This window comes from Ahaetulla prasina, chromosome 8, assembly GCF_028640845.1.
Source record: "Ahaetulla prasina isolate Xishuangbanna chromosome 8, ASM2864084v1, whole genome shotgun sequence".
Lineage (NCBI taxonomy): Eukaryota > Metazoa > Chordata > Lepidosauria > Squamata > Colubridae > Ahaetulla > Ahaetulla prasina.
In genome coordinates this window covers 36,863,880-36,876,771 of record NC_080546.1, presented here as the reverse complement: position 1 = coordinate 36,876,771, position 12,892 = coordinate 36,863,880, and the positions used below count along the sequence as shown (strand labels likewise).

Below are 12,892 nucleotides of genomic sequence, written 5' to 3'. Positions count from 1 at the left end.
TGCTTATAATAAATCAGATGCAACAACAAACCTTGATACAATGTAAATAACTGTCTCAGGTACAGTCATTTTCTACTTGCACTATTCACAGGACCAAAATTCGATTTCATAAGATGTTTTCATCCCCATCCCGAACAAAGAAAGATGGAAGCAGATGGTATCTTCAATGTTTTGGGATTTAATGCCAGTCCTTAGCACTGTCCCAGGTGGCATTTTGCAAAATATGTTGGAATCCAAAGATGTTCTGGGATAGGAAGAAATTGCATTAATGATGACATTTGCACTTAAAGTTTTCCAATTTTTGTGGAACATAATAAATTGTGCTGAATACAAAGCCTGGCCATTATTTCATGGTTCGGTTTCCTCACAGAGTAGCAAATTAGGAAAAACTAAGCAGAGAGGGGGGGAAACAGAATGTAAGAAGAGTAACAAGACAGTACATAGGCTAATTTCAGAAGTTAGCAAAATCTCTGTTTTCAAGGATTTATTACTGCCATTACTTCTGCCTTTGGATTCACTGTATCAGCCTTTGGAGGCTGATACAGAAGTCAGACATTGAGATTTAGAAACATATGGGGCTAAAAGCTCGACTAGTGGACCAGGTTGCAATGCAGAATAAAGAAACAATACTTTAATCAAATGGCAATTTAAGGTGGGGAGGGCCTTTTGTGGCTACTGTCATTATACAGGTATTAGGAGTAGTTACTGATCTATAGCCAGTTACTCAGGATCCATTAAGTAGATCTAGATCTACTTTTTGCTCAACTATGGATGAATTCTTACAGTACTATTCTACTACAGGAAGAAAAAACAGTCTGTGTCTATTCAGTTTATAAGTACAAGTGACTCTGTTACCTCTGTTTATCTACTATGATTAAAATTACTACTTTTAATGTCAGAAGTATTAGCTTAACCTTTTGTGACATAAAATAAGATGAAAAGTCCATCTTAAGTATTTTGATTAAAATACAAATTGCTCTTCTGGATAAATAGCACACCCCATTAAGCAACAGCATAAAACAAAATCACTTAAATTCCAGCAGCTAATGGCACTTATTTTCAACATAAAATAGTTGGGGAAAAACACACAACTCTTAGTGAATTTGGTTGTGAATGTTTCAGTTTTAAATTGTGATTCAGAAATAAGATTACAAATAACCACCTTTTGATTTACTTCTAAAGTTATCCAGGTTTAGCCACATCAGGAGCATAAACAACAATAAAAGCTGTTGGTAGCATATTTTCACACATCATAATAAAAATGCCTGAGACTTTCTGAATAATTTTAAGGTGAATTTAAATATGGTACAATCAATTTGATTAAGGGATATTTAGGAAAGCAGTTTATTCTTAATACAATTTTACTCGTTTCTAGAGATGAAAGGATCTCCCTGAATTGGATTACTGGTTATTTATCCAACCTTGTTAAAATGTAGTTAAATAAAGATGAGGCTGTGTCTGAGCATCCTTTTCCACAATCGTTGAAATGTTCCTTGGAAACCTGGAAATTGCCACTTGTAAAATCAAGAGTAACTAATAAAGATTTTGAAGGGATAAAGTGATTTTCAAGGTATACCTTCTTTGATAAACAATCACAGTCCATTGGTAACTACCCTAAACTATCATATCCCTGCTGCCTTCCTACAACATTTTTATTTTCTTTCCATCTAACCACAAATAATATCAATACATTCCACTAATTCATAGGTCAGAAAGTTCTTGGGAACTTTTTTTTAAAAGTAAAACTAATTGCAAATCAATCATTATGAAGAGTATATAGTGCAGGGGTCTCCAACCTTGGCAACTTTAAGCATGGAGGACTTCAACTCCCAGAATTCTGGGAGTTGAAGTCCTCCAGGCTTAAAGTTGCCAAGGTTGGAGACCCCTGATATAGTGGTACAAAGGGCCACATATATTGGTTGACCTTTAATTTCATCCTGATTGTTGTCTTCACGCTTCTTCTTTCACTCAGAAGTTGTACACCAACGTTCTAAAGCTCAGAGTGGGACCCAGCAGGATTAAATAGCAATTTGCCAACTTCAATCAAACCAGTCTCTGTTCTCTTGTCTGGAAGACCCTGGAAGCACAGATCTCCAAGGGCCGATATTAATATCTTAATAAAAAGAGTCTTCAAATCAAGTCAAAGTTGGAAGCACCATTTCTTCCTGAAGCCATGCTTTCTTCATGTAGAAAATGCCTGGCATTCATACATTTTTGTGACCCACCATAATGTTCAGATCTCTGAACTGAATACTTGAATAAGCTTGGGTTATTGAGAAGAAAGAAAAATAATGTCCATCAATGTCAGCTATAATCCTCTTATGGTATTCCTTTTCTTTCTTTTCTTTCTTTTCTTTTAAAAAACAAAGGTGTGTGTGGGGGAGAGGACTTCATTTCAGTTATATGGTTCTAAGCCATCAAGCAAGGGCATATTCTTCTGGCACATGGATTAGAACAATACATTTTAAATTTCCATTTTCAATTTCCATTTTCAATGAAATGAACAAATGTAATTGATAATGAAACTGCATCCAGGCAGACATATCTGTAACTATTGCTTTTCATGACCATCCCAGAATGGAATTAACTGGAGTTCGCATAATGTTCCAGATGCCTTTGCAGTTACATATGTGCACGTGTGTATATGGGTATTCATGTATATACAACTGACCCAAATCTTACATATGTGCACATATGTATATGGATAATTGTGTGTACCACAACTGATTTTTTCTTCCCGCTACTGCCTGTTCATTTAGTAGAAGGATGTTTCGATGGTTTCCTTTTTTCAGGATTTCACCTCCTCGCAGTCTTGATCAGTGGAAAGCTCCACATCAGAGAGTCCAACCTCCATTGCCATAATCAAAGAAATATCTGAATCACTACTTATTGCTGGTTCTTGCTCACCTGAAAGAAGAAAGAAAGATTAGAGCCCATCTTTCACCATTTAAAAATCATCTTCACACTTCTATTTTGTTCTTGTCATCTGATTTTAAATTTGGTCACCACATTACAAAAAAGAGACTTTGAGACTTTGGAAAAAGTGCAAAGAAGAGCAACTAAGATGATTAAAGACCTGGAGACGGAAACATATGAAAAACGGTTGCAGGATTTGGGTTTAGCTAATCTAGAGAAAAGAAGAACTAGGGGTGGCCATGATAGCAGTATTCCAGTATTTGAGATGCTGCCACAAAGAGGAGGTAGGCAATTTATTTTCCAAAGTATCAGAGAGCAGGACAAGAAGCAATGGATGGAAACTAATCAAGCAGAAAAACAATCTGGAATTAAGGAGAAACTTCCTAACAGTGAGGGCAATTAACTATTGGAACAGCTTGCCTTCAGAAATTGTGGGCGCTTCATCACTTAAGTTTTTTAAGAAGAGACTGGACAGTCACTTATCTGAAATGGTATAGGCCAAGGTCTCCCGCTTGAGCAGGGGACTGGCCTAGAAGACCTCCAAGGTCCCTTCCAGCTCTATTCTGATTGAAATAAGAAAACGTGTCTAAGCATAAGTCCACAATATTTTTACAAGATCAGCTCTTGCATTTGAGTGGCATCATGGAACCTATGTTTCCAAAAGTTTATAGTTCAGGACAAAACAATTTTAGGATTACTTTCTGCATATTCAATTTCTCATACTGACAGTTACAATTTGGTGGAATGAGGAGGTGACTGGAAATCTTGAGGGAACATATGCACTTCTGAATCTTTAGGTTGGACGTTCCTGCTTTCTCCAATTAATCAATGTCTCCTAGTATTGGCTGTCAGAGGTAGATTGGGACATAATCTTCAGTAAATTAATAAAGGTGATTGATGCCTAATATTATCACAAAATTAGTATAATATTGTTTCAATTTTTAAAATAGATGTAGATAATTGTTCTGGTATTTGGTTTTCTTTGAAGTGACTGTGAAAATCCACTTTCACAAAATTAATGATAGAAAAATTAAGAGGCTCTTCGATGCCTTTTCACATAAAAGTTCAGTTCCTCTGTGAAACTTCATCCCAATGTAATGTTTTCTTCAGTGGTGCGATTCAGCCAGTTCGCACCACTTCGGGAGAACCGGTTGTTAACTTTTTGAGCAGTTTGGTGAACTGGTTGTTGGAAGAAATCCAACATTAAGGCAGAGAACTGGTTGTTAAATTATTTGAATCCCACCACTGGTTTTCTCCCCCTAATTGTTTTAATGTGATGTCTGAGAAGAAAGCTGCTGACATTTCCATTCAATGGCTAATGAAACCCCTTAGTTCCAAAACTCACAAAACATTTTCTCTTCCATCTTGGAAGAGAAAATAGGCATTTGTCGAATACCTATTAATCTTTAGGGAACAATTGTGCTTTGCAGAATATGCTTGAAAAGTATGGTTTAGGGCAGGGGTGTCAAACTCGCGCCCCAAGGGCCAAGGACGTCAAGCGCTGGCCATGCTCATCTCCGGTTTAGCAAAGGGGGAAAAAAGTCATGATAGGTCACGTGATGACATGATGCTGTGAGTTTGACACCCCTGGTTTAGGGCATTTATGTTGAATACCAACAACTGTAATTATGCCTAATGATTAATGTAATAAGCAACCAATGTAGATATTTCAGTACAAATGTCACATATTTCCTGTTGCACGGCTTAGTTTATTTGCTATTATTTGTACCATTTCTAGACATTTTTCAAGGGCAACCTCATACAGGCTATATTGCAATAATCAGGATGCGATGTTACCAGCAATGTAGCTTACATGAAGTTGGCTTTGAAAAATCTGGAAATTACAAGTGGTGAAAATAATGACAAGTAAATCACTAGCTGTACAATTCATTATTGTAAAATTAATTATTAAGCTTATAATTGGCCACAGCTGGAACCAGTAATTATATAATTAAAGTCTTTGCCACAGCCACCATTTGCAAATCCAGTGACAGTACTTGCTCTTTCAAAGGCCTTGCTATGCCCCTGAAACAGGCTAAAACACAATCACCTTATGCCATGGCTCAGAATTCAGACTCTGACAAAGCTGCTCTAGTCAAGCCTTAGAACATAAGCTTCAGAAACTACCTAGCCAGGAATCACTTGAAGCTGATCAAACACAGGTACCGTCAGAATAGCCGGAGTAGTGAGATGATGGGGCATGAACCCCAAGACTCTGAGTAGAGTGAAATTAAGAACAAGAATAGTTAATGAGGCTCCTTGCTAAGCAAGGGATAACTGTCTTGATTAAAGATAACTTGATCATACTTTTTATATAGATGGTTAGGAAGCAGCATTATGTTGACTCAGATTCTACATTCTACATTGGGAATGGACATAAAACTAGTAGTATAAAATATGTTTCAAAACAAAAGAATTGCCTTTAATAATTTCTTTTTGGAACTTCCACTGCAAAGATGTAACTATTTACATCTAAAATTACCAATAGTCAATATTCAGCAACAAAATTTCATTTTAAATTCCACAAAAGCTTCTCTTGGGAACAATTATATTCAGGACAAAACTAATTTATGCTCATAGCTCTTCATGCTATTTTCAAGAACTACAACTCTGTCTCTGTAATGCACACCCACATGCTAACCAGTGTGTACCCATGTTGGATCATAGTTACTGAAACAGTGAAAAACAGAATGCCAGATGCATAATGTCAATATGTAAATGCAACAATCCACCAGAAGGTAATTATTTGAATTTTTATGCACATATCCTGAATATACAAGTGGGCTTTGAACAAAATGCCACAATATGGAATTTTCATATTCAGTGTTCTACCCACTTAGTTCCATTATTCATCTTTCCCTCCCTGCCCCACGAATCAATATTATGTAAAGCTTGTTTCCAATTTCTATCTATGCACAGCTCTTCTGTATTTTATTTTAGACACTCTGTTTCATGTTTCCTGGTTTTTAATTTTTCTTAATCATTCTACTCCATGCTACATCTATAAATTTTTCTCCTGTTTTCCAATGTTATTACGTCATACTATTTCTTCTTTAATTTGATTGTCACCCTTCTCTCAGGATGATCAATATTTTATTCCACTATGTTATTGTTAAAATGTTTCCTCCTTTTATGTTTTTGTTTAGATATTTTTCTATCTTTTCTCTTGGAGTTTCCTCTGAACATAGGATAGTCTCTCTGTTTTTCCTCCATCTCTGTATGCATGAGATTATTTATTCATTTATTAGGAATTTAATAGGAATTGTGGTGATTTTATGTACCTTAGAACAGGGGCTTCCAACCTCCAGTCCATGGACCAGCACTGGTTCATGGTATGCCAGAAACCAGGCTGTGCAAACAAGCAAAGCCCCATCCAGGGATGCAGGCAAAATGTGAAACCATGCCCCTCCAGCAGGGGTGAAATCCAGCACGTTCTGACAGGTTCTGGACAACCAGTAGTGGATATTTTGAGCAGTTTGGAGAACCGGCAAATACCACCTCTGGCTGGCCCCAGAGTGGGGAGGGAATGGAGATTTTGTAATATCCTTCACCTAGAATGCAGTGGAAATGGAGATTTTGCAGTTTCCTTCCCCTGCCATGCGCACCAAGCCACACCCACCAAGCCACACCATGCCCACCAAGCCACGCCCACAGAACCAGTCCCTGGTGCCCCAAAGGTTGGGGCATTAGGAAAGTACATCAAGCTAATATATTTTGATGAAGGCCATAAAAATTCATCAAATACTATAAGATCCTTAAACACAGAAATGTGATATGCATAGAATACTGGAGGCAAAAGGATGAAAGTCACTTTGCATTTCTATTCTGTATCACATTTGGGTAAATTTATAATGAAATTTATCTGATTTAAGTAAGTGTATAATGAAATCTGACCTGATTTATGATGCCCTGCTACTACAGCTGACAGCCAGCAAAAGGAAATGGCAATGACACAACATGTAAATTGGCAATAGCTTATATCACGTATGCACAACTGAACATCTTGGTATGAGCTGCATGCCAAACCAGCAAATGCAGCTTTTGCTAACATTACACTGTAGCTGAGCCAAATTTAACATTCTGTAACCTTGAGTATTTATGTAGATCTCTGTGCAACAAAAAGCCTCCACATAAATGGTTTCAGAAATGCAATGAGAATAGATTCAACAATGTTTCTAGTGTGTATTTGAAAGGGTACCAAATCATCATTTAAATAATCCTTATATTCTGAAGTGTTATGAGCCTTATTAGGAGAGAGAAAATTTATCTGGGTTTTTTTAATCACTAAAGAAAGCGGGTGGTAAATTATTTGTTATCAACCTGGGATATTGTTGGGACCAATATTACTGTCTGTATCCATTTCTCCTTTAGCTAATTTGAAGTCAGAAACTACCCAGACATTACCAATGGCTATCTGTATTGCTGGAGAAGGCTCCTGTGAGTCCCTTAGACTGCAAGGCAATCAAACCGGTCAGTCCTAAAGGAGATCAACCCTGACTGCTCTTTAGAAGGCCAGATTCTGAAGATGAAACTCAAATACTTTGGCCACCTAATGAGAAGGAAGGACTCACTGGAGAAGAGCCTAATGCTGGGAAAAATTGAGGGCAAAAGAAGAAAGGGATGACAGAGAATAAGGTGGCTGGATGGAGTCACTGAAGCAGCAGGCGTGAGCTTAAATGCACTCGAGAGGATGATAGAGGACAGGAAGGCCTGGAGGTCCATGGGGTCACGATGGGTCGGACATGACTTTGCAACTAACAACAACAAAATCTATATTGCACTGTAAAACATAGCCAATTAAACCATTGAACAACCTTTGTAACATAAGCATACAGCCCTTTCTTACAGACGGTTAAGTTTAAACAAGATTATTCTTTTCAGTTTAATGAACATCTTGCTTTGTATATGTCATGCTTTGTGTGTAGTGCTACAGACAGTTTGGTAGTTATGAAATCAGCATTTTTGTCCTGGGAACGACTAGCTCCCAGTGTATCTCCTTTAGGAAATACACTTATAATGTATTTATAAATACATTTATAAATGTACTTATAAATACATTTCCAGGGGTGGTATTCATTTACTTTCCAACTGGTTTGCAAATGTGAGCTCACACTTCACTCGCATGCGCCCCATACATGCATGTCCCCGGCCTTCCACGCATGCGCTTTGCTGGTGTGCACATCTTCTGCACATGCGCCCAGCCTCAAAATAGGCCCAGCCTAAATAGGATGGCATAGAGCTGGGGAGGTAGGTGGCCCCACCCACGATTTCCACTACCGGTTTGGGCGTACCGGTCCGAACTGGCTGAATACCACCTCTGGGCATTTCCCTCTGAGAAAGCATTCTTATGATCACATCATAAAGAGATGCAACAGCACTGCCATTTGTTAATGTTATTTTAATAAAAAAACACAGAGGAAAGATGTACATATGCACCCATTTTTCTCCAATTCACCATTCTTCAGATGTTAAGTATATATATATATATATATATATATGTCTTTGGTTGTTCGGGTTTTCTCCCGTGTAAAATTGGAAGTGTCTTGGCGACGTTTCGACGAAGTCTCATTCGTCATCTTCAGGCTTCAGCTTCGTGCTTCTGGGAGCAATGTGTGATCGCAGCTGTTTCTTCCTTTTAACTGCTAGTGGGGGTTTGAACTGATTGGGTGGGAGCTTGGCTGTGCTCTGATTGGATGGGGGTTTTTCTGTGCTCTGATTGGCTGGGGGGGTGTCCTGTGTTGGTGGGGGCTTGGTTGTGCTCAGTCTAGTCTGTGCTGCAGGGGGATTTGAGCTGGTGAGCTGCATAGCTGTTGTTTGGCTTTGTGGTCGTGCTACATCTTCATAGTGGGTGTCAGTCTGCTGCATGAATGGATTGGAGGGGTTTGAAATGGCTAATGTTGCAGCTGCGGTCTGGCTTCTGGTCCTTGGTCGTGCTTCATGATCAGTGTGGGTTTGGGTCTGCTTTCTGGGTGGATGTGCGGTGGTGACATCCTGTGTGGACCTTGTGAGTGTGGGTCTGGTGTCATTCCTCGTGTTAGGGACTCGTTTGTCAATAAGGGCGGGTTTCCAAATGGCTGGTAGGCGGGAGGTGTCATCTCGTTTGTTCATGCTGTGTGGGCGTTTTTCTATCTCAATGGCTTCTCTGATTATTCTGTTGTTAAAGTGTTCAGTTTTGGCGATAGTTCTGGTCTTTTTAAAGTCAATATCATGTCCTGTGACTTTAAAGTGTTGGACCAGGGAAGAAGTTGGTTCCTCTTTTTTGAATGAGTTCTTGTGTTCTTCAATGGCGATAATTCTGGTCTTTTTAAAGTCAATATCATGTCCTGTGACTTTTGAATGACTTGAAACTCATTCAAAAAAGATATAAGTATATATATATATATTTTCTGAGGTTTTCGCGGGTGTTTGTATGTAGGTCTTTGGTTATTCGGGTTTTCTCCCACGTAAAATTGGAAGTGTCTTGGCAACGTTTCGACGAAGTCTCATTCGTCATCTTCAGGCTTCAGCTTCGTGCTTCTAGGAGCAAAGTGTGATCGCAGCTGTTTCTTCCTTTTAACTGCTAGTGGGGGTTTGAACTGATTAGGAGGGAGCTTGGCTGTGCTCTGATTGGATGGGTTTTTTTGTGCTCTGATTGGCTGGGGGTGTATCCTGTTTGGGTGGGGGCTTGGTTGTGCTCAGATTAGTCTGAGTTGCAGGGGGATTTGAGCTGGTGAGCTGCATTGCTCACTGCATTGCTTCTCGAGCAAAGAGTGTTATAATAATAATAATATTGAACAAGATTCAAACCCAAACCCATCCCACAGAGAAAACACAACCACCATCCAGAAGCCAGACCATGCTGACACCACTGGCTGCTGTGCCCCCCTCCGATCCCCACACAAAGCAGGCTGACACACACCAGGAACACATGACAGGACCTCGGACTCGGAGCCAAACCAGAGCCCGGGATGCTGCATCACAGCCATCTGCTCAAGACATCACATCACAGAACCTCAGAGGCCACAACACCAAAGTTCAGGAACAAAAGACCAGGACCACACCCACACAGGATGCTACAAAACAGCCGACCAATCTGCAAACACCCACTCCATCTACCAGTCAGGATGCAACCACAGAGCCAACCAACCCGCTCATAGCAACACTCCCCACCTCGACCAATCTGCAAACACCCACTCCATCTACCAATCAACATGCAACCACAGAGCCAATCAATCCGCTCACAACAACACTCCCCACCTCCCCACCAGTATTTATAGAGAACAGCAGCTCCGATCACTCTTTGCTCAAGAAGCACAAAGCCGAAGAAACCAGCCTGAAGATGATGAGTCAGACTTCGTCGAAACGTCGCCAAGATACTCTCAACCTTACACAAGAAAAGACCTGAAAATGCCAAGACCTACACACACACACACACACACACATATATACATACATACATACATACACACACAATTGCACAGTTTTTTAAAACTGTATTTTTGTGCCAAATAATTGAAGGCTGTATATAAAAAAAACCCAATTGCATTTATTACTTCAGCTTTTCTTATAAAAGTCTAAAAATCTTTAAAAGATTATTTTCCACATGGAAATGTTATTAATCATATGAACAGCTGGGAAAGCAAGAATAAGAAATTCCAAAGTAGTATTTCAACTGGATTTTTTTTCTTTGAAAAGGAAAACCATCTCTGCAACCATTAGAAACCACTGAAAATATATTTTAAAGACTTTTTAGTTTTATGTAAAGTGCCTTAAAAAACAATATATTTAGACTTCCATTGGAGGGAACTAACTGCCATCTAACAATCCTATTATTATAACTTTATATAGATTGGAGGGACTGTCTGAAAGAACCTGACACCCATGGCCTGTAGTTTGAAACTATATAACCTCTGATCTTACTGTGATGGAAGCAAATTTATGTCATGACAACATCAGCAGAAATTGAAAATGAATCAACTCTTGGGTTGATATTTTAGAAGGGCAATGACTTGTGTTGAACTCTAAGCACTGTAAATAGGCAACAAACTCCAGGAAGTTAAAAACTAAAATATCTGCTCTAGCTAGAGCCCAGTATTTCTAATATGCAGTTTTGGAAAGAATAAACCTTAATTGCAAAGAACTAAAATGCTACACAATATAATCCTTCATAAAACAGTAGATCACATAATGGATTCAAAATCAGTCCTCCTGAGAAGCCAGCATCATCAGACTTTGCCTCTATTCCATGCTCGTCTAGCAGCCGCTGAATCTAGATCAGTTACATAGGAAGTCGGGGCACAGCAAATTTAGCCTTTACTCTTTCAGCCATTGAAATTCTAGCTATTCATAGGAAGATATAAGAGAAAGATATTCCAGCTGAATTAAAGCTTTACAGATTGCTGTTAAAAAAACCTGGTTAAAATGAATCAATTGAAGATAGCAGCCTGCGTATTCCAGGGTTTCAGATTATACAATCAAACAGAATTACAGAAACATCTGGTAAACTGAAGGGTGGAGGTTTATGCCTATATATTAACATCAGCTGGTGTCAAGATTTATCTGTAATTTACAAATTCTGCGACAACAATTTAGAGACTTTAATTATCAACTGCAAACCATACTATTCGCTTCGTGAATTTTCCTCATTTCTTCTAATTGCTGTTTATGTACTACCTCAAGCCTGTGTAAACAAGGTATTACAAACTTTAGCTGACCAAATCATGGAGGCTGAAGCCAAATACCCTGATTCACTGGCCATTATTTTGGGAGATCTAAACAAGGCAAACTTAAGGAAAGAGCTACCAAAATACTTTCAGCATGTCAATTGTCCCACTAGAGGCAAGAATACTTTAGACCATTGCTACACAACACTAAAAGATGCTTATCGGTCTTTACCACGTGCAGCTGTAGGACACTCTGATCATTGCATGATTCACCTTGTACCTGCTTACAGGCAAAGACTTAAAACCACAAAACCAACAATTAAATCAGTGAAGATCTGGACGGAGGAGTCAAAATTGAAGCTGCAGGCCAGCTTTGACTGCACTGATTGGAACATTGCAGACCTGGATGAACTCACAGATACTGTAACATCATATGTCAACGTCTGTGAAGACCTATGTGTACCGACAAGGAATTTGCGAATATACAGTAACAACAAACCTTGGTTCACACCTAAACTTAAGCAGCTACGCATTCCAAAGAGGAAGCCTACAAGGAAAGGTGATAAAATGCTGTACAATCAGGCCAGAAATGTACTAACAAGGGAGATCAGAGCAACAAAAAGAAGCTACTCTGGAAAGCTAAAGAATCAGTTTTCAGCAAATGAACCAGCAAACATGTGGGAAACTCTTAAAAATATCACTGGCTATGGGAAACCTCCCTCCCAGGCTGAAGGAAATCAACAACTGGCAGATGACCTGAACATGTTTTACTGCAGGTTTGAAAAGAAACTACAGCCACCTATCTCCATAACCCCCATCTCAGACACACCAACAACAGCCAAGCCTCCTACAACTGACCCCATTCCATTGGGTTCACAACCCCTAGTGATCACAGAAAAGGAAGTGCAGGACCTATTTCACAGACAAATGCCAGGAAAAGCTCCAGGCCCAGACAAGATAACTCCTTCTTGCTTAAAAGTCTGTGCTGACCAATTGGCCCCCATCTTCACCCATATCTTCAATAAATCACTAGAGATGAGATATGTTCCTTCTTGCTTCAAACGCTCTACTATCATCCCAGTACCGAAGAAGCCCACTATAAAGGAACTGAATGACTACAAACCAGTTGCTTTAACATCTGTAGTCATGAAAGCCTTTGAAAGGCTAGTGCTTTCCTACTTGAAAACCATCACGGATCCACTGTTAGACCCCTTGCAATTTGCATACCGAGTAAATAGATCAACAGATGATGCTGTTAATATGGCTCTGCACTACATCTTACAACATCTTGAATCTCCAAAGACCTATGTAAGGGTCCTCTTAAACTTTAGTTC

The 12,892-nt window shown here is 39.2% G+C and overlaps 1 protein-coding gene across 1 annotated transcript in view; it reads right to left on the bottom strand.

Annotated features, from left to right (window-relative positions):
* Nucleotides 1-1,874: 1,874 nt before the first annotated feature.
* Nucleotides 1,875-12,892, bottom strand: part of RNF150 (ring finger protein 150) — a 91,599-nt gene continuing 80,581 nt past the window's right edge. The window contains exon 7 of the mRNA XM_058192162.1: nucleotides 1,875-2,907. Coding sequence (XP_058048145.1) covers nucleotides 2,789-2,907 — 119 coding nt within the window. The 3' untranslated portion in view covers nucleotides 1,875-2,788. The remainder of the gene's footprint in view (nucleotides 2,908-12,892) is intronic.